The 27,509-nt window shown below is 43.3% G+C and overlaps 1 protein-coding gene across 2 annotated transcripts in view; it reads right to left on the bottom strand.

The window, feature by feature from the left end:
* Window positions 1–781: 781 nt before the first annotated feature.
* The window catches only part of LOC138521220 (Fc receptor-like protein 5), a 317,958-nt gene continuing 291,230 nt past the window's right edge, over window positions 782–27,509 (bottom strand). For both annotated transcript variants that reach the window (XM_069633890.1, XM_069633889.1), the window contains 2 exons: window positions 12,072–12,124; window positions 782–10,028 (listed from right to left, as the gene is read on the bottom strand). In XM_069633890.1, the coding sequence (XP_069489991.1) occupies window positions 9,936–10,028; window positions 12,072–12,124 (146 nt within the window). In that variant the 3' untranslated portion in view covers window positions 782–9,935. The remainder of the gene's footprint in view (window positions 10,029–12,071; window positions 12,125–27,509) is intronic.

Consider the following 27,509-nt stretch of genomic DNA (forward strand, 5'->3'; position numbering starts at 1 on the left):
TGTGGTCCAAACTATCAAAGATGGGATTTGATACTACCCTTCTCCATTTGCTGGTTCTGTTATATGAAAACACCCATGTGCGTGTTCGTATCAACAAACAGGGAACTCTGATGCAATTTCCACCGCCATCGGGGTCAGACAAGGATGCAACCTGGCGGCTACTCTGTTTAACGCGTACTTGTGTGACACAGATAACATAAGGCAAGAGAAAACAATCTATCCCGCTAGAATTTGCAACTTGAAAATACAATGTTTGGCATTTGCGGATGATATTCTACTGTTTGATTTGACACCATTTGGTCTGCAAAATAAATTGGAACATTTTGCATCATATGCGTATTCACTCAATCTGAAGGCAAATCCAGAGAAATCCAATATTATTATATTTAATAACTACAGGAAGAAGCTAGTTGCATATATATGGTCGCTGGATGGTTCCCGAGTAAAACGAGCACCTTCAGTAAAGTATCTTGGATACCATCTATGTAACATCGCGTCTAAAAACATGTGGAAAGCAATGATTAAAGATAAGATCAAACCTTTATGCTCTCAAATGAAAATCATATGTAGCAGATATTGCGAATATTCTATGACTCCACTGTTCTGTAAGTGATTTCAGCCCGGCACGCCACCTAAGTCAATGCCTTGCGTGTGATGCACAGCTGGAACCCTTAATTATTTATTTATGTCTATAAGTTCTTCTATTTCTGAATGATTTACCCTTATGTTACGCCCCTCTCTTTGAATCCCCCCCGGTCACACTGAACCAGGAAGCAGGCTGTTTTGCAAAGTTAAAATATTTATTTATGGATTTGCACAATATATATATCACCCTCTTTTAATGGTTATACAATGATCACCAATGGGGTGATGTCGCAATAAATCTCTTTAATCACACGGAGTAATGATCGGAAAAATAACGCAGCATAGAATAATACTTTGTGTGGGTTCAATCAAAATGTAATGTGATCACTCTTTCCCCCTGCACACTACTCAATCCCCCAATATGCAGAATAAAGAGATGGAAGGAGAGAAAACAGGTTTCGAGAATACACACTCAACAAATACAGTATCAACCCCAGTTTCACCCCAGCAAATACAGAGAAAAACAGGAATGATTGTAAACTTGTCAAAATGGTTTTGAATGTGGCTTTGAATGAATGGGAAAACACTGAAAATGGATTTAATACTTGTGGGAGCCGCTTTGTATAGTTTCAGATAAACACTAGCAATGATTATTGAGTAACTAGCAGGTTGAAAACTTAATGCTGAGGCCGGATGCAATGTACAGCTGCTTCACACGTGATAGGTTTGTGCCAAACGAAAAATCTGCTGCAAACATTTCCACGCGCAGTAAGCGCGATTGCGGAAAAACTATAAGGAGGATGTTAGCTTCAAGTGGACACTTCAATTTAGTTTCTAGAATAAACGGTGAAGAAGTTATGAAGGTTTTTGTAGAGGTCGTTTTATTTCAGAAAGAGTCAAAATTTGTAAAACAAGGTTGCGCTTTTTAAAATTACAAACAAGGTTTCTTATACTAAGGAGACTATGAAGCCACAAACTACATGACAGCACAGCCACCGGTTCAGCGACGCCTCTGGGTGGTTTTTGCCCGCCGACACGCTTGCCTTTCTTCAGTAAATATATTAGCTCAAAGAGGATTTTAACACTACTATTACCAAAGCACTATAGGGATGAGAGAAAGATTCAGTTAAGACAAAAGATTTTCTACAATGCAGTTCTGGATATAAGAGAATGGGTTTGGATAGGATTACTTATGGATAATATATTTGCTAGCGACAATCCTATGCTATGGATACTCACTACCACTGTTTGGAATGGACCCGTCAGGGATCTGGTCAGGGAGACTTTCTGGACAGGGATTCAGCTAGCACACCGGACTGGACTCAAGACGCTCTGGTTCTGCACTCAGCACGGCACTCTGGACACTGCACAGTGTGATTGGACTGGATCTGACGGGTTGGTTCTGGTTCGCAGCTATCTGATCAAAGCTCTGCTCTACTGGATTGGATCTCTGGATTCTGGCAAGAATTCTTAGCAAGAAAGCAGTACAGCTCAGCCAAGCGTTCCTTTTTTTTTCTCCCCTTGGTGGTCTGGGGTAAAATCTGGTTTCAGGATTTATTAAAGGCCAAGCTGAGAAGATTCAGCTTTGGAAGTGGGCCTTTCTGCTTTCAAAATTCTGGAGTCTGGAATATGGATTTCTCTTGCAAAGTGCTCCGCCAGCAATCGGATGGTGGGTGAATGTGTGTGTGTGTCTAGGTCCTAAGCTATCTCTATTTAAGTATTTTCTAAATGGGTGGGTATGCTGACTTCTACTAGGCACACCCCCTAGATATTCTATTGGCTAGGGTATTTTCTCTCCCCTGATTTGAGAAAAAAACAGGGTGTCATGATGACGCTGTATTTTATGATCCAGGGAGAACCTCCCCTTTGTTTCAGCACATGAAATCTATTTTCATACAAGACATATTTACAATTTTACAAACTTGCTAGCAACAGCAAATTGATATTCATCCGAGCCCAGTCTCGGTGAGAGCTTGGGTCTAGAGTTGGCACATTTTCACACTTTTGGTCCGGTACCCAATGTCAGATTTATCCCCAATTTTATGCATATGTGCGCATGGTATCTGGGCATAATCATGTGAAGTTTCATGTTTATGGCATTACCACAATTGCTACAAAACCACAAATTCTGTAGTCATGTCCCTGAACATAGCACATAGAGTTCTGAGTAGTTTTAAAACGTGACCAGAATTTTCATATTAACAATACTGTCATTTTACAAATATTTACAATTTTGCACAATCCTCTGTCAGTCCTTTTCAAAAATATACTTTCTTGTGCTTTAAGAACACACATACCTGTCTGTCCCCGCCCCCAAAGTTTTGGTGGGTCAAGAGCAATCCCTGCCTTGGTCCTTTGGCAGGAGTTTCTGTTGACAGTTGCATCTGCATATCTTTTCAATCAAGGGAGTCTTTTGTCTCTCCCCAGAGCAGCAGCCCAAAATCTCCTCCCCTCGCCATTAAGACCTGAATGGGAGTTCATGGGGCAGAGAGCAGGAGGTAGGTGCCTTTTGTTTGGGGTACGCTGTGGAATTTGCTTTGAAGTTCTGTGACTGGCATCAGAGGTTGACTTTAAAAATCCACTTTGTTTACATTTTTCTTTGATGAAAATAAACTTACATTTTCAAAACAGGCAAACATATCTCCAATTCCAGTCTTTTAAAACATAGAGATTAAATAGTTGCAACCTAAATTATTTTTGATAGCAAGTCCCCTAATGTCAACCATGTGATTTTATCTGCACAAGTTAAGCTTCCAATGTAATTAACTGACAGCTGTCACACAGGCAGCCGGCAGTACTGCGCCCATATTCTGACCGATTTTTACAGACAAGCACACTTTTAATGTGGATATTCTTGTGATGGAATCTGCTTTTCCTGACATTCTGTGCTTATGTGGATTCTTTAAATACGGTGACGGGTAACACCCAGCAAGGATGTTGGATATTTTCTGATGCTTGGAATCATTATTTTGTAATTTCAGCAACCAAGGAAAAACAGATTTCAGAGCACTTGTGGGTTTCCTTGCAATGAAGCACTGCCTTTCATGTACTTTCCCTTTTCACTCTGTGGGCAACCCAATGACAGGTTTTAGCAGTGTGGTCTCCTGTTCCACTATTGACACAGGCAAAGTAGATTGGCAGCCAACTTTCTGGTTTCACTGCACAATTCTCAGAGGTTTAGCGCGCATAGGGCTTTTTGCGGCCATTTTGTTGGTTCTGGTGCCATCAGCACACAGTGATGTCGCAGGGAAGAGCTAGTGGGTCAGGACATCCCACAGTTCGAGTATTATACTCCGAAAGTGGAAGCCGTACTTTTTTATGGTTTGGATATGTGCCTTTTGAAAATTGGTCCTCACTTAAATCAGGCACAAGCTCTTACGTGGAAAGAAACTCTGAGGCTCTCCAATTCAGTACCAGGGGCAGTGTTGCAACACGAGCTAGGTCTAATATCACTCGCAGCCCACCTCAATTGGAGGCATCTCAATAATTTCTCCAAAATGTTAGATCCACCACAGAATTCCTTGTACGAGAACATTTCCAACATGATGGCAGAAAACCATCCAAATTCCATCAAAAGATATCACAAGGAAATGCTAGCTTTATTGGACAGCATTAATGTGACGATTGGTGACCTCCAGTTGCGCCCCATTATGTAAAAAAAAGCTTTTTGAATTTGACTGGATAGCGACTACTGAGACCATTTCAAAGTATACATTGTACACAGAAATTGTGCATTTTCTTTCTAAACGTACACCTAGATCGAGATATCTGGTTCAATTTCCAGGCAAAATGACACATGACAGGTATTTACTTTTCAAACTAAACCAGTTTTCCACCAATGACAGAATGCAATTCTGGTGTAAAGAACCTAGAGAAGTGAACTTTGGTGTATGTCTGTGCAAATTATACAAAGAAAGAAACTTTAAAACATCTTATAGTGTACTGTGGTTACTTTGAGACATTCCGAATCGTGACTTTTGTGGAGCCGAATATTAGCTCCATGCTGTGCAGGAGGGAATGGCTATGGATCCGCTGTATGTGGGGAACAAATGTTACGCTAGTTCTAGCTTTGGTACGTCTATTGCACATTATTGATGCAGAATTACAGCAAAAGTTATCCGTGTTTAGCTGACCGCTGTGGGAAAGTTCTGTACTTCGCAATTTTGACAATCCCTGCATGTAGAAAATGGGGAGAAACCTGTTTCACACATGTGAATAGAGCATTGTTGACCGTTTGTGTAAGAGCCACGTTAGGCATTGATGAGGCTAACAGATACTAATGCAGACTTTATTTGCAACTAGCAAACCCATGCTTAAAAACAGAGGCGAGGAGGATGAGGGGTTTTGGTTATACTTAAAAAAGAAATTCAGTATACATTGTAAAAGAATTTCCTTGTATGTGGGGTGAATATTTCATCAACTTTTGGACTATTCTGATGTATATAATGAATAGTGTGTGTTGTACATTGCATTGGCATAGTGAAGAATTGAATCAGGCAATACAATATTAATTATTTCTGTGAAATAGTAGGAACATGAGCAGAGATGTCCATTTGTAATAAGTGTAAATATGATTCTTATTTTTTCGCTCTTTTTCAACTGTATATATGAAATTGTAAGAATATTGTAGAACTGGTAATTGTAAAGATGTTGTAAAAGTTTGTAAAATGAACTAAACACAACAAAATATTTTAAAAAATCAAATAAAAAAAAACTTCTGTGGGTGGCTTCTTTGTACACTAGCTCTGCTCTGGTTGTTACACTATAGTGAGCGAAGAATGTGGGAGGTTGGCCAAATCTTTTCTCTTGTTTCTCTCCTGTCACTGCATGGTTAGTATTCCTATACCGAACTTCTTCTTAGGGGCCACCCAGCATGGACATTGTAGAGCCAGACCTGTGTCCCATGGAGCACCCAGTTTCTCTGTAGACATTTCATGAATGGAGCATTTCCTGATTCAGCGAGACGAAGACAAGAGCTCACAATATTAGAGTTAAACTTCAAACCACATTTATATGTCATTCAGTGAACTCCAAACTCAGAAAAGCAAAGTAGCCGCAAAGAAATGGTTAAGTGGTATTAGTTCTGAAGATGCTGAACAGTAGAGTGCAGTGAGGGTTACTCCAACAGGTGCCTGCTGTAGTGGCACAACACAAAATGTGGGGCCCCTATGTGAGCAATGCTGAGCCCCCAACCCCGAAGTTCCTCAACAAAGCACGGGCCGATCCACACTTTGGGCCGTCCTGGACCACAATACATGCGCAATGTCCATGATGATCATGCTGCTGCTGTAGGAGCATGCCATGCACTGCAACAGGTAAAAGATGTACTTTTTAAATCAAACCTTAAATCTTTAACCAACTGTAGAATCAAGGGGGCAGTTCCCAGCCTCTAACTCCCAATGTACCAGCCACTTCTGTTGGTGGCGGGTAGTACTATGTACAGTGATGATACCATAAGAAAACATGATCAGACTGGCTCTGCGAATATATGCTAGTATACCCATTTAAGAACATAATTCTGTTGGCTTTGGCCTTAAAGCCAGTAAAAAATCTCATGCCACAGTAAGAAAACATGCTATTAATGGCTGCACAATGTCTTCCCACCCCACCATGTTACAACGTTCTTCACTTTGACACTGCCCTTAATTACAGTAAAAATGAAATGCCACAGTAAGGAAGCATCTCCTTTCTGCCTGCACAAATTCCCCTTCTCCGTGCAATAACACTCATGTTGGCTTTGTCCTTAATGGCAGCAAAAAGAGCCATTCTTCAGTAATCTCATTACTGGCTGGACAAATACCACCCCCCAGGGCCGGTTTTACACCAGATTACACCCCAGGCGAGAAGCATTGTTGGCGCCACCCCTCCCCACCCCGACTTGCTCACATCACTCCCAAACTACAACTCTGTGGTGCAAAAAAACCTCTCCTATGTCTAATCTTGCAGTCTCACAGCTCTCACCAGGGTCAGACTAACATGCAAATAGGAACAGCCAATCAGAAAGGTGGCCTACCTTTGTGAAACCCAATAATTGACTTTTCACAGCATACCGTTAGAGTTGTACCTAGAGGTATGTTTGAGAGTCATTTGTGAGAAAGTTGTCCACACTGGCCCATAAAAAAGGTCCACACTATTCTGTCAGGCCGGCCTTTCATTCAGGAATTGTCCTATTGCCCAATCGGCCAGTCCAAGCCAGGCTCTGCCATGTCACCTGTCAATCACTGTTACTTTCACTCACACTTACATATATTCAGTGACAGGCAGACCTGGTCACAGCGGAGGAAACAAACCATACAAATGCATTCCCAAGCACCGGCTTGGAATCCAAAATCGTTGGAAAACAAGAGTTAAAATAGAAGCTTCCATCATGCAATCACTAACATGACCCAACAACATCTCACCTTAATGAGAGAGCCGCACCCAAGGTGCAAGGAATCCACACTGACCAAAATCTAAAAGAAGAATTAATGCAAAGAAATGGGAATGATCACCTGCTGATCTCCTGGCTGAAACTAAAATTGCACTGGTCACCTGGCTACCCGCTGATCTCGGGCCCGGGTCCCTCCCGCTAGTTGCACACTTGCACTGCCCCCCTGGCAACCCTTGCACTCGGGTACTGTTACTGTATCCCTACAGCCCCCTACCAGCACTTGACACCTGATGTCTGCACTTACCCTTGTACTTGCCACCAGCTGGCTGCACTTTTATTTATTGTTTTTATTTATTTTACTGTTATCCTATGTACTGCACTGCCCCCTCCCCCCTCACTTTTCCCTTCCCCCTCCCCTGCATTTGCACAATCTCAATGTCACCTGGCCTAGTAAGATCGTTGTCTCTGTCTTCCCTCTATTCCCCCTCCCTTACCTGGTCGCACCTTGAAACACTTGTGTATAGGCGCATTATAAATGCCATATCATATCATCATACCATATCATATCATGGTGAAGTGAGGGGGATGGATATCTCATGCCAGAGCTAGTTAGGCAGTCACTAAGTGTGGTTGCTGACAATTGGGATATTACATAACCGGATGAGATTTGTCCATGTTTTAGACTCCCTTAGTGAAGTTGATGATGGGTGGAGGCATTACATAGACACTGTTGGTTCTAGTTTGACAGTGAGTGAGCTTGTTGGGCGTTGAGATTGTATCCCTTTCCTCCAGTGGTCTTATTCAGTGCTGTACCTCTAGGCTACTGCACAGAGACTGTGCTGAGGCCTTTTAGAGCGTAGCCATGAAAGCATGTTCCAGGGTACCTTTCATCTCACTCAGATAGCGCCATGATACCCATGTGGTGAACGTGCGCTTTACAAATGTATTTAACATAACTCATACTAAGCTCCTAAACTTTGCCATGCTTCCACGTAACAGCCTGTTGGTTCAGCAAGGCCGCCCAGGCCATACGTTAATATCTACATAACCATAGTGTGAGTCCACTTTTATTTCAATCTTTATAAATGGTTATTTTTAAGTACATGTTAATTGCTTAAAACATACTGTGCATCCATATTTATGATCCCCATCAATAAACAATTAAATTAGTTACTCTTATGGCTCTGCTCCTGGTGAGAACAAACTGTATTTCCTAGTCAGTTTTTGCCATGGGAATCTTTAAGGCTTATATGCCCGTTGAGAATCAAGGGTATCCCGTAACTCCCACACAATTCTACTCATAACATCAAGGTGCTTTGGGTAACACATGTTCAGAGGGAATGAATGTGCGTCCCCTCCATCCTCCTCGGGGTAGTTGAGGGACTAGTCATAGACTAAATATCCGGTCATTCTTATAAGGACTCAGCCTTCATAGTCCTTATCCTTGTGCAACACTCTGAGCAAGTGGTGTTAATGGAAGATGGAACAGCACTGAGAGCCTAGCACCACTCCCCATGATTTGCTCGGTAAATGGAAATTGGTCTAAGACTAGACTCCTAGATAGATCTTTTATGTATGGGGAGTGCCAGGTCCTACACAAACCACCAAAAATATGAGGCGTGGGGTTCCACCTCTTCCAACTCAAAGGTGCTTTTCTCTAGTGCCCTGGCAGTGCTCTTATCAGTAAGGCGAACTTGTTTTTTTCAACAGTAATTTCTTGTCCAGGCTCCCCATTTTCTGGCAAGCGTAAGGCATAGCATAGGGGCCATACAGTGTGCATGTGTTAATAATTTTGATTGTTTAGTGTGGGTCTCTCCTTGCTCCACTGGTAGCTCCTAGGATCCACATACTCTCCTCTCAGACCGTCCAGCTGTTTGTCGACAGTCTTAAACACTTAGTCCAATCAAGCATAATCTGATGGACGGGCAGACACAATGACTGACATATGCCTCTTCCTACAGATTACAGTATTTCTCACTTCCTGCCTCTGGGCTTTCCATAGTTTCACTCCTCTCCTCAGTACAGTCCCCTCATGTCTGCACATGGGGCCCAAGTGGCAAGCAACGCAGAACGTAGGCCTAAGCCCACTCAGAACTAAATCTTTAACACATACCAGAGGGCAGTGCAATTCTGATCCATTATCCCTCAGGTTTCAAACTACTAAGTAAAAGAGAAAATTAAAACATTATACACACACATAATCAGGCATGGTAAATCGTAGTACACGAGTTAGTAAGTGCGGTTGCTGGCCACCGAGACATTACAGTTTAAGACTTGGCTGGTCCTATTGAACTGTCTTTGGGATGATTGATGGCCATTCGATGGTTAGACATTGAGACGTGTCTGGCTCAATATGACAGTCTTTGAGGGTGGTTCTTGGTCATTCAGGTCTATGACATTCAGACCTGCCTGGATCAGTATGATATTCTGTGAGGGTGGTTGAGGTTATTCAGGTGTTAGACATTTCGACGTGTCTGGTTCAGTATGAAATTCTGTGAGGATGGACGAGGCTATTCAGTTGTTAGACATTGCAACATGTCTGGTTCAGTATGAAATTCTTTGAGGGTGGTTGATGGTAATTCAGGTGTTATACATTCAGATGTGTCTGGTTCAGTATAAAATTCTTTGAGGGTGGTTGATGGTGATTCAGGTGTTCGACATTCTGACATGTCTGGTTCAGTATGAAATTGAGGGTGGTTTATGGTGATTCAAGTGTAAGACATTCATACGTGTCTGGTTCAGTATGAAATTCTGTGAGGCTGGTGGACGACCATTCAGGTCTTACGCTTTCAGGCATGGCTATTCACAGAAGTCATTCTCCTTCTCTGGTACAATCAAATACACAGACCGGAGAGGTGTCACCATCATAGAACTGTGCATGAAACATCAATTTTTCATGACCTTTCCCTGGATATTATTGTTTTTACAACTGCCTTTTTTGGAACATAGGATATTTCAGGGCATCGCGTTGCTCATTGCCTTAACAGAAAATCTCATTGGTACTGCTCCGGTCGCTGGAATGGGCTGATGCCAGCGTCGACCACGTGAGGGACACGTAGGCAAGATCTGTGTCCTATAAAAAAAAAGGAAAACCATATAAATTCAAGCCAACAGAAATGAGTCAAATATCAAGTGGGCAATATGTGCTATCTTAAATGTGCACGCTAGGAGATTAAAGTTGTCTGTACACAATCAAAACAAGAGGCCAGGTCCCGATATTTGCCTAGCTGGACATAAACCAGCCGCATGACCAACTGACTCAATACATTGCTGTCTACTTTGTAGGTCTTTACTTGAGTTTGAACTGCCAGCTAACTCCATACAACACCTTGGGCCCGTTAAGCTTTCATCTTTGAGTAATGGATAAAAAAATACATTTTGCGTGCTGAACGCTATCATGATCAGTGCTTCACTGCCAAATGTTGTCAATAACAACACATCAATACGTGATAATTAATCAGCAAAAAGTGGGATGCTGAGAGGCCCTTGGCATAAGGATGCTCTGCAAGGCTCCTAGACATAGTAAGAGAAGGGGCAGGTGAAATGACTTGAGGAATACCACTTAAGCGCTGGGAATAGCTTAAACATGTCCATCTATTTAGTGAAACTGAGACTCACTGACCCATAACATTGGATCTCATTTGGAGTGTTCTGCCAAGCTATGGAAGCATAACATGGAGTATTGTGCAGACGGTGCCCAATTAGTGAGCATTGGGGTTCAGTCCTAGCCGTTGTGCAGAGGGTGCCACTCACTCTTCTGTCATTACCACTGTCTTGTAGTAGCGCTCTGCATGGCAGAATAATGGCCTACTTCCTGCATGGCTGGATGGCATGCAAACTCTCATTTGGGTCTCTTTCCCTGCTAGCCGTGGAGGGAGAAAGGGGGCGCTTGGCCTATATAACCCTTGAGGTGACTATTCAGACACTCATGTTTTCCTATGGTCCATACTGGAGGCAGGACTCGGATAGGAAAGTATCAATAACTCTCATTCCCCGAGTTTGGCTTCCTGTTGCTGTGCAGCATCTGGAGTTCCCGAGAGTGAAGGGCAGCATGCGATAGACAGAGTAAGGCGAGTTAAGTGTATCAAAAGGTCTGTGTGTTTGTGCTCTGTGAATGTGCTCCGGTGTAGCTGTGTGCCCATGTGTGTGCATGAATATATATGTGTGTGCATCTGAATGCAAGGGCATGTTTATCTGCTTGCTTCCCCGGAAGGAGGGGGGGGGGCAGTGTCTCTATGGAAATGCTTACTTATTTTGGGAACTAGCTGCAAGGCAAAGAGCTACAACATGGCAATGATGTCATATGTGTTGGCACAACCAGCATGAAAAGGTCTTTTTACAGAGTCAATATTGTATTTATCAGGCACAGGCAACATGAGTGTGTTCCTATAGTGGTAATACTGGCATACGTTGGTACTGCCAGAATATCTCTTTTCATGTTTGCACAATATTGACACATAATGTGGACACATACATCATGAAAATGTGTTGGGACATGCTCCTGTTTACTGCTGCTGACCAGATATCTATTGCATGTTACCGTGCGTTACCCAATGAAATTGATTTAATATTATTTGCACCACTTTAACCCATTATTTTAAAAAAAAATATTTGGAAGAGAACACCCTAAACCCCTCATGCCTTTGGTCTCGCTTGCTATGCTCGGGCATTATTTCTCATTACTGACTCCCCTCCAGTGAAAAAACATCACCAGCTGATCTTGTTTCCAGTTTTGGAGGTCAAAAGGGGAGTCATGTGTTCAATCCATTCTGTACTCGTCATCTGGGATATTGTGTGGAATTCCGTAGGGAAATCTGGGGTGCTGAGCCCCAGTTATTGAGGTGACTGCTAGAGATCATCTCCCGTTCTGGGGGGCCTCATGTGGAGTACTGTGAGTGGAGGAATACAAATAGAATGTAGAGAGACTAGAGACAAGTTACTAAGATAGAACATGATTTCAAACACAAAGCTTTGAGGAGAATCCCAGGAGCATGAGGACTTGGTCACTGGAGAGAAGGCGGTGACATTTAAATTCATAATAACGAACAGCTGCGAGTTACAATATGAACATGTTCTAGAAACAGCATCCATGTGTTGCGGCACAGGTATTACTCACATCTTTAGGAGGCGGTGTCTGCTCTGTCGTGGACTGCTGCGCAGATGACGCATCTGTAAAAACAGAGCAAGCCAATTCAATGAGACAGAACGTGGGAAGTGGTCATTCCGGCAGCGTGTCTTTTTGGAGCATGATGTGTCATGCAGTGTGGTGTACTGCTATATAGCATGATCAAGGCATGTGAGCTTTTCATTTTTTTCCTGTTTGACTCAAAGTAAAAAAAATAATGTGGTGACTCCGCTTGGAGACAGGCTGTATTCATCTTCGTCTTGGGGCGAGACTCATATCATCCCGAGTAAGCTAATGGCGTGTTATCAATGTAGAAGACCCTCTCATATAACTCCTCAAAGAATCTGCCATGGAAAATCATTTAGCTAGAATAAGGTTGGCACCTCACGGGCTCAAGAATCGATTGTGAAATCCTTTAAGGATCATGATTCTGACGTGGGTAGAAGTCCTCACTCCAATATGGTACTACAAACCCTTCTCACAACCTCCCCTCACTCTGATAACACTCAGTATATAAAACAGTCACCTTTAACTGAGTGTAAAATGATTAATATTGTTTTGGACTTCAGTACTCATAAAGCTTTAGCACTGTGACTAGGAAGAAGGGCTCAGAGACAATGAAGATTAAGACTACCATTAACCAAAAAGTGCAGTCTATTCGTTTCAGACTAGAGCACCTCAGTGGGACATTTAAATCCCGAGAATGTGACCCAGCTGAGGAAAGAAGGTGAACGAGATTCAGAAGGCAGTGCGGAAGGCCTTGCTGGAGGAGAGGCTGTTCGAGGTTCAGGAGCAGCCACCAACAGAAGAGCATCGGTGGAAGCCATCACAAAGATTGCAGACAAAACGGCTTTGCAGAAGTCGCACAGCGGAAAGCAGCGTGGTTAGCAGAAGCCCAGCTGATGAGGAGGCGTGCCCCCGATTGAACACTGGGTGTGTTGGTGAGTGAGGAGCCGCGGGAGAGATATGCAGCCCGCGGGAGGCACATAGAAGCTGGCAGACTAGTGGATGGGATGGCAGAGGTCTGCCATGATAGCTGACAGTGAGAAGGAAATGCCAAAGAAAGCCAGTGAGTTGGACCAATCCTAACGCTGGCCCCGGTAGGCTCCAAATGTGGCATGGGTTAAAAGCACACAACTTAGAATACCGAACCATTAAATAAATTAAACAAAGACCATATAACTTTGAACAGCGTATAATTAAAGAAGCAGAGCGAGAGTGGCAAGAATGTAAGTCCCCATCCATGGGACTACTATTGGGGAAAGCTTATAACCAGCATTACCAACAGCCAAGAGGCTGTGCGAAAACCACCCTAGGAAAACAAGGGCCTACATCCCTGTGTAGGAGATATCACTTGGGGGAAGCATATAAACAGCATTGCCAAGAGGCTGTGTGAAAAGCAACCTAAAACAACCAGTGCATATATCCCCGCACAAGAGATATTAATTGGGGAAAGCCTATGTCCATACATAATTGGGAAACCATACAGTGGCAACAAAGGAGCAGCGCTCCCTTTTTGGGATATCAACTGGGGGAAGCTTGTAACCCACCCTGCCAGCAGTCAAGGGTCTGTCACGAAGTACTTAAAAGACAATCTAAAAACAATGCTTCTGTATTGAAATTCCAGTTTGGGGAAAACTGGAACAAACATTACCAAGTGTCAAGAGGCAGTAAGAAAAGGCAATTATTGTTCATCCCTCCTTCCAAGAGATATTTGTGTGGAAAATCTTGGAATCAACATTGCCCTCATATTTGATTGTAGATGTAGAGGTTTTCTTCCTGGCAGACGAGTACACCAGGAAAGGGATCACAGTGGTTTTTCGTGGCAGGCGAGCGTACCAGGTAAGAAGAAGGTGATTTCAAGAAGTATGTTTGTGGCAAAAAGCTGTGGTGGAAAGAACTTGGTAACTTTGAGATTTGTTTTTCAAGCTGTGGTATTACCAAGAATAATTGCTAAGCAATCCTGACTAAAGTGTTTCACTTGAAGAAGTTGTGGTCTATCCTGACAAAAGTGCTTCACTTGAAGAAGTTGTGGAATGCTAATTAATGTTGAACATTTTCCTGAAGAGGACTGTTGCTTTGGGTCTTTGAACAAACATTTGTGCAAAAGACATTTGTGATATCTGTGGGGAAGGACACAGTGGATGAAAGAGACGTTTTGTGGTGCTTTAAACTGAGCTTTGTGGAGACCGAACTTTGCTCAATATATTCCTGAATTGATTCACAGGAAGTTAACCCAACCGTGGTCACAAGAATTGTTTACAAAACTCTTACGTTTGAGCTGTTAAATTGCTTGTTGAACTGAAAGAAAGCCATATATTCCATGTTTAATTTTATTGCATGCAACAGTGTGAGGGTCAGGGACCTGCCCCACAAATGGACAAAAACACCTCAGTGCCCCTTGGAACCACCAGATAGCACCTCACTACCCCTACAATAACCAGAAGGCACTAACCACCCCTAACCAGACCCTAGACAGCACCTCACTGCCCAAATCAACAACAGCACCTTACTGCCCTTACCACTGCAAAAAACACCTCAGTGCCCCTTGGAACCATCAGATAGCACCTCACTACCCCTAAAATAACCAGAAAGCACTAACCACCCCTAACCGGACCCTAGAAAGCACCTCACTGCCCGAATCAACAACATCACCTTACGCGCGATTGTGGATATTTTATTTCAAGAGAACTTATGTGCAAGCTGGCAAGGTTTCTTATGGATTACTTTGTGTCGTGCTCATGAAGACATGAGCGAATGCTGCGCCTGCTGGAGATGTATTTTCATGGAATAGTATGAAGCTGGGAGGTACTATTATTTTATTTACATCGCTCTGCCATCTATGAGATACATGGCACGTTGTTTTATGTAATGACCACCGCGCCTGGCATTTAAAGGACAGCTGGAGTTTGTTTACAGAGTGGGGCGCTCTGTGTGTTTTGCCAGAAATAATGCAGAGCACGGAACAATTGGCGACGAGGATGGTCCAAGGTATGGTGAAGGAGGACCTTGATGTGGACAGCAAGTGAAGCAAAAGGAAGCAGGTACCTGTGTATTGTCATGTGAGAGAGGAGGAAAGACTCTGCTGCCGGGGGTGCAGGCAAGGGGATAAAAAGTGACTGTTGGAAGTGAGGGAGAGCCCACTCCCCCCCATGGACTGGTCAGTGCCTACCACCCAGGGCTGGAAGGGACAGTCTGTCAGAGGAGACCCCTGGGAAGAAGGGAGAGTGCCCTGTTTGAGGCCAGGAGTCATTGGAGGCTGTCCAAGAGTCTGGAGAAAGAAGGGAGAGTGCCCTGTTTGAGACCCCTGGGAAGAAGGGAGAGTGCCCTGTTAGAGGCCAGGAGTCATTAGAGGCTGTCCAAGAGTCTGGAGAAATGGAAAGCACCCAGGGCTGGAAGGGACAGCCTGTCAGAGGAGACCCCTGGGAAGAAGGGAGAATGCCCTCTTTGAGGCCAGGAGTCATTAGAGGCTGTCCCAGAGTCTGGAGAAATGGAAAGCACCCAGGGCTGGAAGGGACATCCTGTCAGAGGAGACCCCTGGGAAGAAGGGAGAGTGCCCTGTTTGAGGCCAGGAGTCATTAGCGGCTGTCCACGAGTCTGGAGAAATGGAAAGCACTCAGGGCTGTTTGAGTCAGCCACCCAGTACTGCTTTAGTCAGCCCCCAGGGCTGTTGGAGGCGGCCAACCAGTGGTGTCGGAAACATCCTGCCCCATGGAGCCTGGGGCAAGGGACCTCCTTGTTAGGATATGGAAAGTTAGACGTTCAGCCCACCCTTTTCATTTTATAAATGGCAAAGCTTGAGGAAACTTTATCTATGCGCCCGTCTCGCATTTCTGACCCCTCAGATAGGTCAGCTTCAGAATTCAGAACGAACAGGCCTGCCAGATTACTAAGAAACCACAGAGGCATGATCAGAATAAAGCATAAATTATCACACAGGAAGGATTGCAAGGCTTGGGGCTGTGGCTGTCTGGACCAGGGAAGGTGGATCTATTCAGTAGGGGCCCTGTGGAAGCGGTTTCGAAAATTGGAGCAGGTGAGGGCACAGTAGATGGCAGCTCAGGTTTGCTAAGGAGAGGGAGCCTGGAAGAGTGTCAGGGGTGGGTGTTGTAGGAGATGGGAAGGCAGTGAGTATTGGGCCCCAGGAGAAGCCTGGACCCTGGCAGAGGCCCCCAGATGCAGGTAAGAAGAGCAAGGATAGCAAGATGGTACTGTCTGGTGACGGTCATACCTTAATGACAGTGAGCCATCCAGAGTTATGCCAGCTTGGATGGAGCTGTTCACGTGGAGGTAGAAACCCTTTCCTAGTCTTTGGTGAGGAACATCAGCCCAGCAATATACAATGTTGATTCAACTAATAATTTCAAGTGGGGCGCAAATTCTGAGGGTAAGTGATAGCCAACTAATTTATGGAGGTGTCGGGTAACTTGCTGGGGTGGATGGGACTCTACTTGATAATATTCCAGCCATTACAAAGTTGTATATGTACATTGCTGGTATGTTATATAAAAAGGTGTATCCATTTGTCAGTAAGGAATGTCGTGAGATTTCCAGATAGAACCATTTGATGGTCAGGTATTCACTCCAGTCATATAGCACAAATGTGTCCAAAGACATGTATCAGATAGAGTGGTGAAGGCGTAGAATGAACGGCAGATTCAATCCGTTTCTATACAATGTAGGGGCAATGTTGGGGTCAGGAACATGAACTATTCATAAAACAGGTGCATAATTGCTCTTTGTGCCTAAACCCAAATTGGCCAATGCAAAGGGTCAATTATTTTACATTTCTTTTAAAGCATGTTATACAAAGTTTGCATTGTAAGATAGTTCCATCTGACATGAACTAATCTGAATGATAAAATAAGTAAAGGATGTGATGGAGAAGTAGGGGTAGGATGATGGGCAGCAGGGGACAATAGGGGCGGATGGGAGAAAATGAGAGTGTATAAAAGAAAGAAAGATAAAAGGGAAGACACCATTTGCATGTGTTATAGCAGTGTTGTTAAAACGTATGATTTGATGTTTCATCCATTATTATTTTTATGTCAAAAACCTAGAAAGAGCACCACAAATCCCAGATAGCTTTTGTGGCGTTCCCTGGCAGTGTAAATAGATACTTTGTAATAGCATTTAATTAAAGATACTAAACACAAAGGAGTATGTAACCTTTGGCTCTTGTGGCGAAACAGAAGAAGGACTTGGACTAAGTGGTGACATATTCAAAGGTATTGTTAAAAATAATAATGAAAACTCCTATCTAGCCATACCGTTATGAGGAAAGTTCCCTGCTTAACAATCTAAATGTAAGGGTGCTCGTAAAAGTCCAAAAAGAAATAGTCCTTAGTCCAAATCATATTAGCTATCTGGCCCTACCCCTCAGGAAATATATTCCACAATAGAGGCCAGCACAATAGCCCTGGTGCTTGGGCTTGGCCTGGACTTTGGTCCCTTTCTCAGGAAGTTTTGATTTTTAAAGTTCATCAATTTCTCGCAGTACAATCCTCAGCCTCTCTGTAGGTTGTGTATGTCAAATCTTAATTCCATACAGTTCCTTCTTGCCAGGAAGAAAAGGTTTTCTTAACAAAATTCCACCATTTCTGACTTGGTGCTTAAGAACTTAAACCCTCCCTAGGTTCTCTCGCTCTCTCCAGTTCTAGTTGTTATGTTTCGTTATAATCCAGCATTACCTGAAGCCAAAGAGATTGAAGAAATGTCACCATTTGAAGAGTCCAAAACAGAAGAAACAATAGTCTTTCCGATTCCCATGTAGGCAGACAATATGCTCTGGACCGGGAGTTCCTTACACGAAAGAGAGTCCTTGTCCCCAAGAGGAGAGTCACTCCCAATGAGGTCCCACTTGAAGAGTGTTGCTGAGCGGGCTCACCTCCCTAGCCTCAAATAGGGTGGATCCCCTCTGGGGAGGATATGATATGAAAGGTTATTTATAACGCGCTTAATACCCAGAGGTTTCTAAACGCGGACCTGGTGATCGAACCTGTGTTGCTCCATGTCGTCTTGCTTCCAACGCGTGCACGTTGCCCCTGAGCTATCCTCCCGAAGAGAGACGAAAAAGTCCAGATTTGTCACACTGTCCAGACGTTTTTTACTACAACTTCTATCGGCCGGAGCCAGTAAAATCAATGGTGAGGGATCCTGGGCAATATAGTGAAAAACATCTGGAGAGCTGGTTATTCGTATTGCACATAAAGCACATGTACGCTGGCACAAATGCAACAATACAACACATCATAGTATTACTTTATACTGCAAAAGGGCCCCTTGTCTGTCCTCATGTGAAACTGATTTTTCCACCCAACTTTTAATATCAAACAAATGAAATGTAATTACATATTTTGACATGTATTCATGAGTGGCCAACTGATTAGATTCATGTGTCCTTCTGTTCCATTAGTTCTAAGTCCAATGAACCATACCAACTTAATGTCCCATTTCTGATAAAATTCGACATTAAGTTGGTATTGTAAACTATCTATTGTAAACTATCTATTGAAGATCTATTAAACTCTTGTAAACTATCAATTGAACATCTAATTGTCTAATCTAGTTGGCCCATCCTTTGTTCATATTGAAATTATGAGAACACAAAATATGAACTAACATGATATATTAACTGCAAAACCCACTCCCAAGTGATTGTGAACTAACTGACACCCTTGTTTTCATTTGTCATCTTGGGGGTTTGGTATAGATCCATCATATACTCATAACCTGGTACCCAAAACTGCCAGTCACCCTTTTTGACATAGCAGCTTGTGATGTTTGTCTTAGATGCTGGGAGAACAAGTGACTGAGTCGAGCAGTGTATCACCAAATTCTTAATTCTAATATCATTCACACATGCAATTGAAAGCACAATCACTGCTCCACACACAGCATTGAACATTAACCTGACTGCCAACTGTCATCCTGGTTGCATCTCGAGCGGCAGGGATAGCAATAGGGCCCCCACCCTCACCTTAATTTACACACAAGACCAGTGGATACGTCCCTGCTCCACCCATACTCCAGGGGCTGCCCTCTTCTCACCATTAACTCAATCTTCTCAGGGTCTCTTGATCCAACGCTGTATACCAATCTCACCCTATATGTTCTTAAAGGGATCATACATTCCTTACCAAAATAAAATCTGTTTTTCCATACCGGTAATGTTTTATATTCTGCAGATTTAGCAATACAAACAATTATTTCTGTATCTTATGTTTAACATTTGTGAAAGCATTTCTCTTACTTTGCTTCATTTAGTAAACTGCCCTCAATCCCTAAACAGAAAGTGAAACGCGAGGAGGAGAGAAAGCGCGGACTGCAGATCTATTATCCCAGAAAAAGTGCAAAGTAAAGGTTTGCATCCTCTTTCTCTTTGCATCTAGCAATCCAGCAGTAGTAGTAGTGGTAGTGGAAGTAGTAGTGGTGGTAGTGGAAGTAGTAGTAGTAATAGTAGTGGAAGTGGTGGTAGTAGTAGTAGTAGTAGAAGTGGTAGTGGAAGTAGTAGTACTGGTGGTAGTGGAAGTAGTAGTGCTGGTGGAAGTGGAAGTGGTGGTGGAAGTGGTGGTAGTGGAAGTAGTAGTAGTGGAAGTGGTAGTAGTAGTAGTAGAAGTGGTAGTGGAAGTAGTAGTGGTGGTAGTGGAAGTGGTGATAGTGGAAGTAGTAGTAGTGTAAGTGGTAGTAGTAGAAGTGGAAGTGGTAGTAGTAGAAGTGGTGGTAGTAGTGGAAGTGGTAGTAGTGGAAGGGGGGGTAGTAGTAGTAGTGGGCTTAGTGTGCATTGTAGATGCAAAATGTACAAATTAACTGTCATGAAGTAAAAATAAAAAGGGAGCCATGACCCACCGTGCAATAAGGTGTTGGAAAGGTAGCTATGTTTCTTGACACAGTGAAGCTTGAACAGCCATAAGATCTTATGTGTACAAGTGGCGCAGCTTTCAGACTCATGATTAGATAGAGCAGGGATGTCGAAACAGGGAATAACACGTGATTTAGCGAGGCAGGGATATTTAAGTGTAGTTATACACATTACTATGTTTATAAAATGTTACATATTACAAAGTCATGAAAACCACTATCTTGCTACTCCCTGTACATTATGGAAAAGACTGTTTGGTCTGATCGCGAGTTCATTTATTCTGATGGGGATATTCTGTGGGGCTGTGTTGCATTGCAATGAAAATTACTTGTTGAAAACTGAAATCTCAGTGTTATTTTTGCTTCAAGAACATGGCGATGTGATGTTAGATCGGGAAACGCCCAGCTAGGACATCGACGGGATTGCAGCCCACTCCTCTCCAAACTCCAAGCGCCAACCCAAAAGGCAAGACATCTTTTGGATCCCTACTGGAGTATTGGAGGGGGGCTGCTTGTATTGGAGGGGGGCTGCTTGTAAGTTGCTGTCTCCTTTTGGGCTTGCAAGAGAACCACATTTTGTTAAGCACCAGACAGCAGATGAAGATTGGGGACGGGGGAAGTTGCTACCCCTCATACTGATAAAAACAGGTTTGGCCTGGATGAAACACATTTGTACAATGTCAGTAATCGGTGTGTCATGATGCATCATGGAATCTGAAAACATACAATGAATTAGTAAATCCGAAATATGTTCCAAGAATACAATAGCGCACAAGCGGGTGGGAATAAACAGTACAAACGAATAAATGATGCTGGATAAGTGTGTGAATTTTTGACCAGGTCGCGGGCTTAAACTGGCCTCACCTGCACGAGGGAACGAGGGGGGGGGGCTGGGGTAGTGGAGCTTGTCACCGAACAACTGATTGAGAACATTTCCTACCTCGAATCACATCTGGAGAGGTTTCTCTTTTGAATGACTGCACATCTTTCCTTTCACAGAGCGTGTATTAAGCAGAGTTTTCCTAGTTTCATGGCTGTAAAATGGGGGCAGAACAGTGTGTGCAAGTGTAATTCAAGCGATGGCCACACTCGCACACTTTAAGTGTACACTTTATTTATTTATCTATTTATTTTTACATTTAGAAAGTGCACAAAGTAGCCCTTGGGCATCGCGGCGCTGCTACAAAGGAGACTTATTTAGTTGAACATGAACGATATATATGTCTGCGGTTCGTGGGTTACAGGAGAACCCAATGCAGGACACACAGGTAGAAGAACAAAAGTTCCTGGTTACAGAAGAGAAAGAACATGCGTCGGTGTAGGTGGTTCAAAGGGTTACAGGTGAACAGGCTACAACGAAACCTTAAATTACGCCCATGCCCAGTGGAGTGATGCTAGGAGCGGGTGTGTGGATTAGATCTAAAGCCTTGTTTTAAGTGCTTTGCAGAAGGCATTATGAGAGGGTTCACTCCTGAGGATGAGTCGGAGCGCGTTCCATTGCTTTGCGGCTATGAAAGGGAAGCTTGCGCCGCCAGCTTTGGCGCGTTTGACAATGGGGATGTTGAGTTGGTTGGAGTAATGTTATCTGATAGGCCTAGAGGAGCCAGCTCTGACTAGTTTCTCTGAGAGGTATGAAGGGGCTGGGTGGGTGAGGCACTTATGGGTGATGGCAAGGGTCTTGAAGATGATGCATTCGTTGACAGGTAGCCAGTGTGCGGAGCGCCTAGCAGCTGAGATGTGTTGCCTCTTGGGAATGTTAAGGGCCGCACGGAGAGCGTTGTTTTGAATTATTTGCAGTCTGCTTACGTTTTTCGCTGCGATTCACATATTTGCTAGATTTTATTTTAAATGTGTAATGTTTGCAGCCCAATTGAAAAAATTGAAAAAAATGAATTCCCAGTTTGGATGTTTTTCATTATCACCAGTGCTATCCTGTTATAAAATGAAAGTCATCCTGAGTCTATTATATGGATCTGAAATCCTTACAAGTAGAGAAGAACCGTTCTGGTTCAATTTGGAAGGGAATGTTTGGAGGCTGCCCTTAGCTCTCCCTATGTCTTTGCCTATGTCAGTTTTGAGATATGAATTGGGAGTGCTTTCTCTAGCCTCGACTGTGACATGGAAATCTTGATGTTATATAGGAACGTTTTTGACCCAGCACCGAAGTCTTTGTATTTTGACTTGAACATTTTGATGGCAGGAACACAATCCCAGGTCTTAAACAATTGGGCCTCAAAATGTGAGAGAATGTTAAACATTTTGAATTTAAATAGTAAGACATTGTTAGAGAATCTGGATGCCGTCAAAAGATCTGTATATGACCATGATCGGTGCAACACTGGAGAGAAGATCTGTAAATATCGCCTCTCGTATATTGTTGCTGTGGAGGAAAAACCATATACCACTGTCCAGGAATATTTGGTAAAATGTCCCTGTTATAAAAGAAGAGCACTTTTCGTGCGCTTTAAATTAAATGTTTTACCCACAAATGGGGAGTTAGGGTCGAAGTCTAAAGACCTGAAAAATAAATCCTGTTGTCTTTTTTGTGGGACCATTTAAGCAAATGAAACATTACAAGATTTAATCATTGATTCTCCAAAACTTCTAGGTAAAAGATATTCATTTTTTAAGCACTTCTTAGTGGAAGCAAACCCTGTGATAAGAGCTAATTTGTGGGATTGTATATATGTGCCAGAAATAATGTATTGTTAATCTTATCTACTTTAGAATGCCTGAGTGAGATTTTGCACATTAAGATTATATAAATGTGCACAATTTACATTTAAAATTGGTATCTGATAATGAGTTTTAAGTAAAACTGTGCCCCTGGCTCTTTGTATCAGACAGCCAGGTCAGCGGCTTCCTCCGGGTGTTCAGTGTGCTCACCTATCAGCACATCCAGATCAGTATTCCAGTTAATGCATGCATAGGGCCGCTTCCTACTCCAAACTCTCCCCCATCCCTGTATTTAATGGCAATCCATTGTGCCCTGGGCAATTGAGGGCATGCCCCTCAAGCCCCAACCACTCTCTGCTGCTGCCCTTCTCCTTTCCTGTTCTGACTACTCGCTAATCCTGAATATGTTCTCTCTTCACCTTTTCTCAGCCTGCTGGTTCTTTCCTACCATCACCTATTGTCCACCTCCTAATGGTCTCCTACAACCACCACCTACTGTCCTCATGCTACCACCTTACACTTTCCCCATGCCACCTAATGTTCACCCGGGGCACCTCTTTAGGCTCCCCACCAGGCACCACATTCTGTTCTCCTGCCACTATCTCCTCATATTCTTCCTTTCCCCCTTCTTGCCCCAGTCTCCTCTGATCCTTCTTTTTCTCTCCAACTTCCTTCTCGCAACTCACTGCTAAATCGCAAACTCGCTCCACACTCTGCTGCTAATTTCCTCCAAACACTAACAAACTGTTATTCCCTCGTGGGTTCTTATATCCCACTGCTCACGCCCCGGGGGTTAGGCTTCATTCAAGTGTTTTCACTTGGGGATTCATTTGCCTCCTGTAGAGTATTGGTCTTTACCTAATTGTCACTTAATCAGAGGCATTGTAGAGGTTTTTCTGATCTCCAAGCAGACTGTGGCTTTAAGAGTAGCATTTACGATCCTGGGTTGGGGCAATGCATGTTCTATCACATTTGCACATGCCCTCGGCTCCTAGAGCACAGTGTAATTTGCTTCACTCCTTGTGGTTCTCTCTTGCTGAGCTTAAATCACGGGAACAATGCAATTGCAACCTATGCCTTTTTTCACCAGTGGATTAGATAGAGTGGGAGAGCTGTGACATTTCTAAAACGAAGATCTAGCTCTGCAAAGGTCTGCAGCAATTTATTAGCCCATGTGGTGGTCCATTACTTAATGAGGTTGATCAGGGTGTCCTCTACATACTTCCCCTGGGCCCTCGCCATAGTACCCCTGTGCCCATCATTCATTATCTTGGGGATTCCCAAGGCCACTTAGTCACCCCACTAGATGTCTCCAAAATTAGCCTGAGGATTTTAAGGAACAATGTAAATGTTGCACTAGGCAGAGATTAAGACAAATCGTACAGTCCGACAAAACTGCTCACCATGCCAAAGACAATATAATTCCTAAAAAATTGATAGAAGACGTTGGGTTAATAGATTTGTGTAGCTCACGGAACTCCAGTAAAAATGCATGTTCCTTTTGTAAATGAAAGCATTGAATGTATTCCTGGATAGATCCTCTGCTACTCTTTTTTGTATCACAGAAAATAGAGTCCTATGAGGTGGAGACGAGCTGGATAGCGACCAATGCTGTAATTAGATGAACCCTGGCAAAGAGAGTCACAACGCAAGGGTTAACATGTAGACCTATGATAGAGGTTTACATTGCGATCTAGCCTCCATTTCATTGACATAGGGTCACGTTAAAGAATTCATGGCGCTCAACGGAGAGTGACCATTTCTAATGATTCTTTGAGACATATTAAGGTGGAAAATTACATCTTACTCAATTCTTCGGTTATAGGTCAAGACAGAAAGAGCTCTAGGCGGTTCTTCTGCAATTGAAAAGTGCAAAAGAGTGAAATATGCAGGCACTGAATAAGGGGAATGACAAGCAAGAAGGGATATGGAGGACAAAAATGGAAAGAGCAAGTTCAAAATACAGATTGGAACATGCCAGGAGTGACAGAGAAATAGAAAAAAACAGCTGCAGGCAAGGCAGGAAAATGACTATCCCATCAGATTAAGGTTGAGAAAAGTGTTATCAAAGAGCTTAGAGGGAAAACCCCTCGAGACATACTACTATATTCAGAAGCCATCTGAGAAGAATTCATAGAATATTATAAAAGGCTTTATCTGGAAGAACCAGGGGATAGATCAGAGTGGAATACACGTCATTTGTACTGGATAAGATTACCAAGAGTCCGCTGAAGGTAGAATATGACGTTGGAAGGAGAGTTACTGGCAGAGGAAATAAAACACTAATCAAGGGAAAGGAAAATGGGAAAGTTCCAAGCTCAGACTGTTTTCAGATAGAATTTCATAAAAATGCTTATAGAAGTAATTATCCCAGTTTTGAATGAAAATGTCTAGCAAATATTAAGATGAAAGGAATACCAATTCCATGGTTAAGTGGCGATGACTGCCATGATGCAGAAGGAAAGCAAGGATCCACAGAGATGAGCTTGCTGACAGACTGGTGGGGGTTACCAGAGTCATCAGGACGACAACAACAAGGTTATGAGCAGGCAGGGGCCATTTCAGAAAAGAGCTACATACTTTAATGAACTAAAGACATTTAGAACATAGATGTGCTCCCTCTTTCAATGATGTGTGCCAATGCTGAAATAACAGTCAAAAAGGTGTCTTGGAAATTTCCATTGGAAACAATGAGAAGGATATGTTTTAGGGATAACTTTATAGGAAATCTGAAAGCAATCTATCAACATCTATAAACCTGGCTAGCAGTAAATGGAGGCAACAAAAAGAGGTGATGGCCGTAAATATTTAGAATTCATCTTAACCTCTGGCAATTGCTCTGGGCAACCCGTCAGACCACCGCTCCTCAGCCTGCCAAGCCATTACTGAAAGAGGAAAGAGCATATGCAAGTCTGACATGGTCCCAATCTAAAAGGGGAAGCTGAGCGCCCCTTAACACACACAGAAACTTCCACCAAGGCCACGCACGCACGCAGGCAGCCTCCAGCACAAAAAACATATGGCATCCAACCAACTCTAGCTTTGCAGTGCTAACTGGGCATAATAATATTTGCCCTTGACATGGTAAGGACGCACAATTGAGCCTGGCATTGCTGTCATCATTGGGTATTTGGGAACTTTGCACTGCCTTGCATAAGTGACCCTGGTACTTCTTTAGTAACTTGACATAATGGAGTATAGCACTGCTTTATTTGTTTTGTATTTCTTTATTCCGAATCCATATAGCTCCAAAATGCAAAATGATTCACTTTAGGGCATTATCTTAGAACTGGGGAATTGTGTGAGTACCTTTGATTTAGATAACGAAACCTTGCAATCTTTTATTTATTATTTTTTCATTTGTTAAGCGCCTAAGCCAGAGGGCATCAGGGTGCTGTTACGAAACCAGTTACACACAAGAAATAAGCTTCCTAGGCGGTGTATTACAACGCCCCTAATCATACAAACTTAACAATCATCTATGCGGGTTACTTACATATCTAATACTCTTACTCATGTCCCGGGGTAGAGAAATCGTCACAGAGGGCCCCATTAGGCAAATAGACATCTTTTGCCATATTTTAAGGCCTTTCAAAATTTTCTTAGACAAGTATTGCCAGGCAGTATTGGTTAGACATTTGTGGGTAATGGTCAAAGTTTTGAAAATAATCCTTTCCGGAAGTGGGAGCCAGTGAGCCTTTTTTCTTGCAGCTTAGATGTGGTCTCTTTTCGGGATGTTTGGGGGGCATTGGTTTGGATTACCTGTAGTTTGTTGATGTTCTGTTTCGAAGTCCCAGCAAAGAGGGCATTACAGTAATCCAATCTTGCACTGATAACCGCTCGGGTGATAGTCAGGCAGCTAGCTGGTGTCAGGAACTGTCTGCTGCATTGATGAGCTTGGCTGTGTATGCATCTGAAGAGGCAATCGCATTCCCTTGTTTGTTGAGGAAGGCATCCAAGTGGGTACCAAGCGATTTTACTGACGCTGAGATGGGGATCTGTATCCCATCTATCGTGAAGGAGGTGAACTGTGGGCTAAGCTTATTCAGCGTAGCAGGCGAGCCCACCAACAGGATTTCCATCTTGTCATCATTGAGGCAAAGGTAGTTGGTACCCATCCAGGCCTGACTTGTTGAGTAAATTGTATTGATGGTGAGGGAATCATCATCACAAGAGCCTGACAGGGGGAGGAGGATTTGGGTGTCATCAGTGTAGTTCGTGTAGGATATGCCGTTGGCATCAAGGAGGTCAACAAGGGTTTGGTGAAAATGTTATATAGGGAAGGAGAGACACAGGAACCTTGAGGGACGCCACAAGGAATGGGTATAGCTGGGACACTCGCAATTTCTGAGAAAACTCTCATCGATCTTCCTTTTAGGAAGGAAGCTATCCAGGATGCAGCTTCATGGAAGAAGTTGGCTGTGAGGTTGTGGCACACCGTTTTATGATCCACTAGGTTCAAGGCGGTAGATAGATTGAGTAGGAGGAGCAGTACTGGTTTGCCCTCAACTCTGAAGGAGTCGTGTTGGCTTTTCATATGTAGCAGTGCAGATTCCTTACTGTGGGTGATAAGTGAAAATGTAGTTTTATTTGAATCAATGTAAAAAAAGATCCAATTTTCATGCCCCTGCCACACATGAGGTCACATAGGGGCTGACAGATATGTCAGGACCAGGAAGAGCTGTCATGGGAGAATAGGTAAGTGTTTGTGTGTGTGTGTGTGTGTGTGTGTTGCGTGTTTGTGTGTTTAGGGACTAGGGGAATGCTGGGGTGGGAAGGGAGGACTCTGCAGCTGTGGAGGGGTTTGAGGTGGTGAAAGCCCCCAATTTTACAGACATCCCACCAGCGAGGGTGAGGGGCAAAGGGTTGTGATATTTTCACATTTTGCAGGCC

The sequence above is a fragment of the Ambystoma mexicanum genome, chromosome 13 (assembly GCF_040938575.1).
Source record: "Ambystoma mexicanum isolate Mex_15411 chromosome 13, UKY_AmexF1_1, whole genome shotgun sequence".
In the NCBI taxonomy this organism is placed as follows: Eukaryota; Metazoa; Chordata; class Amphibia; order Caudata; family Ambystomatidae; genus Ambystoma; species Ambystoma mexicanum.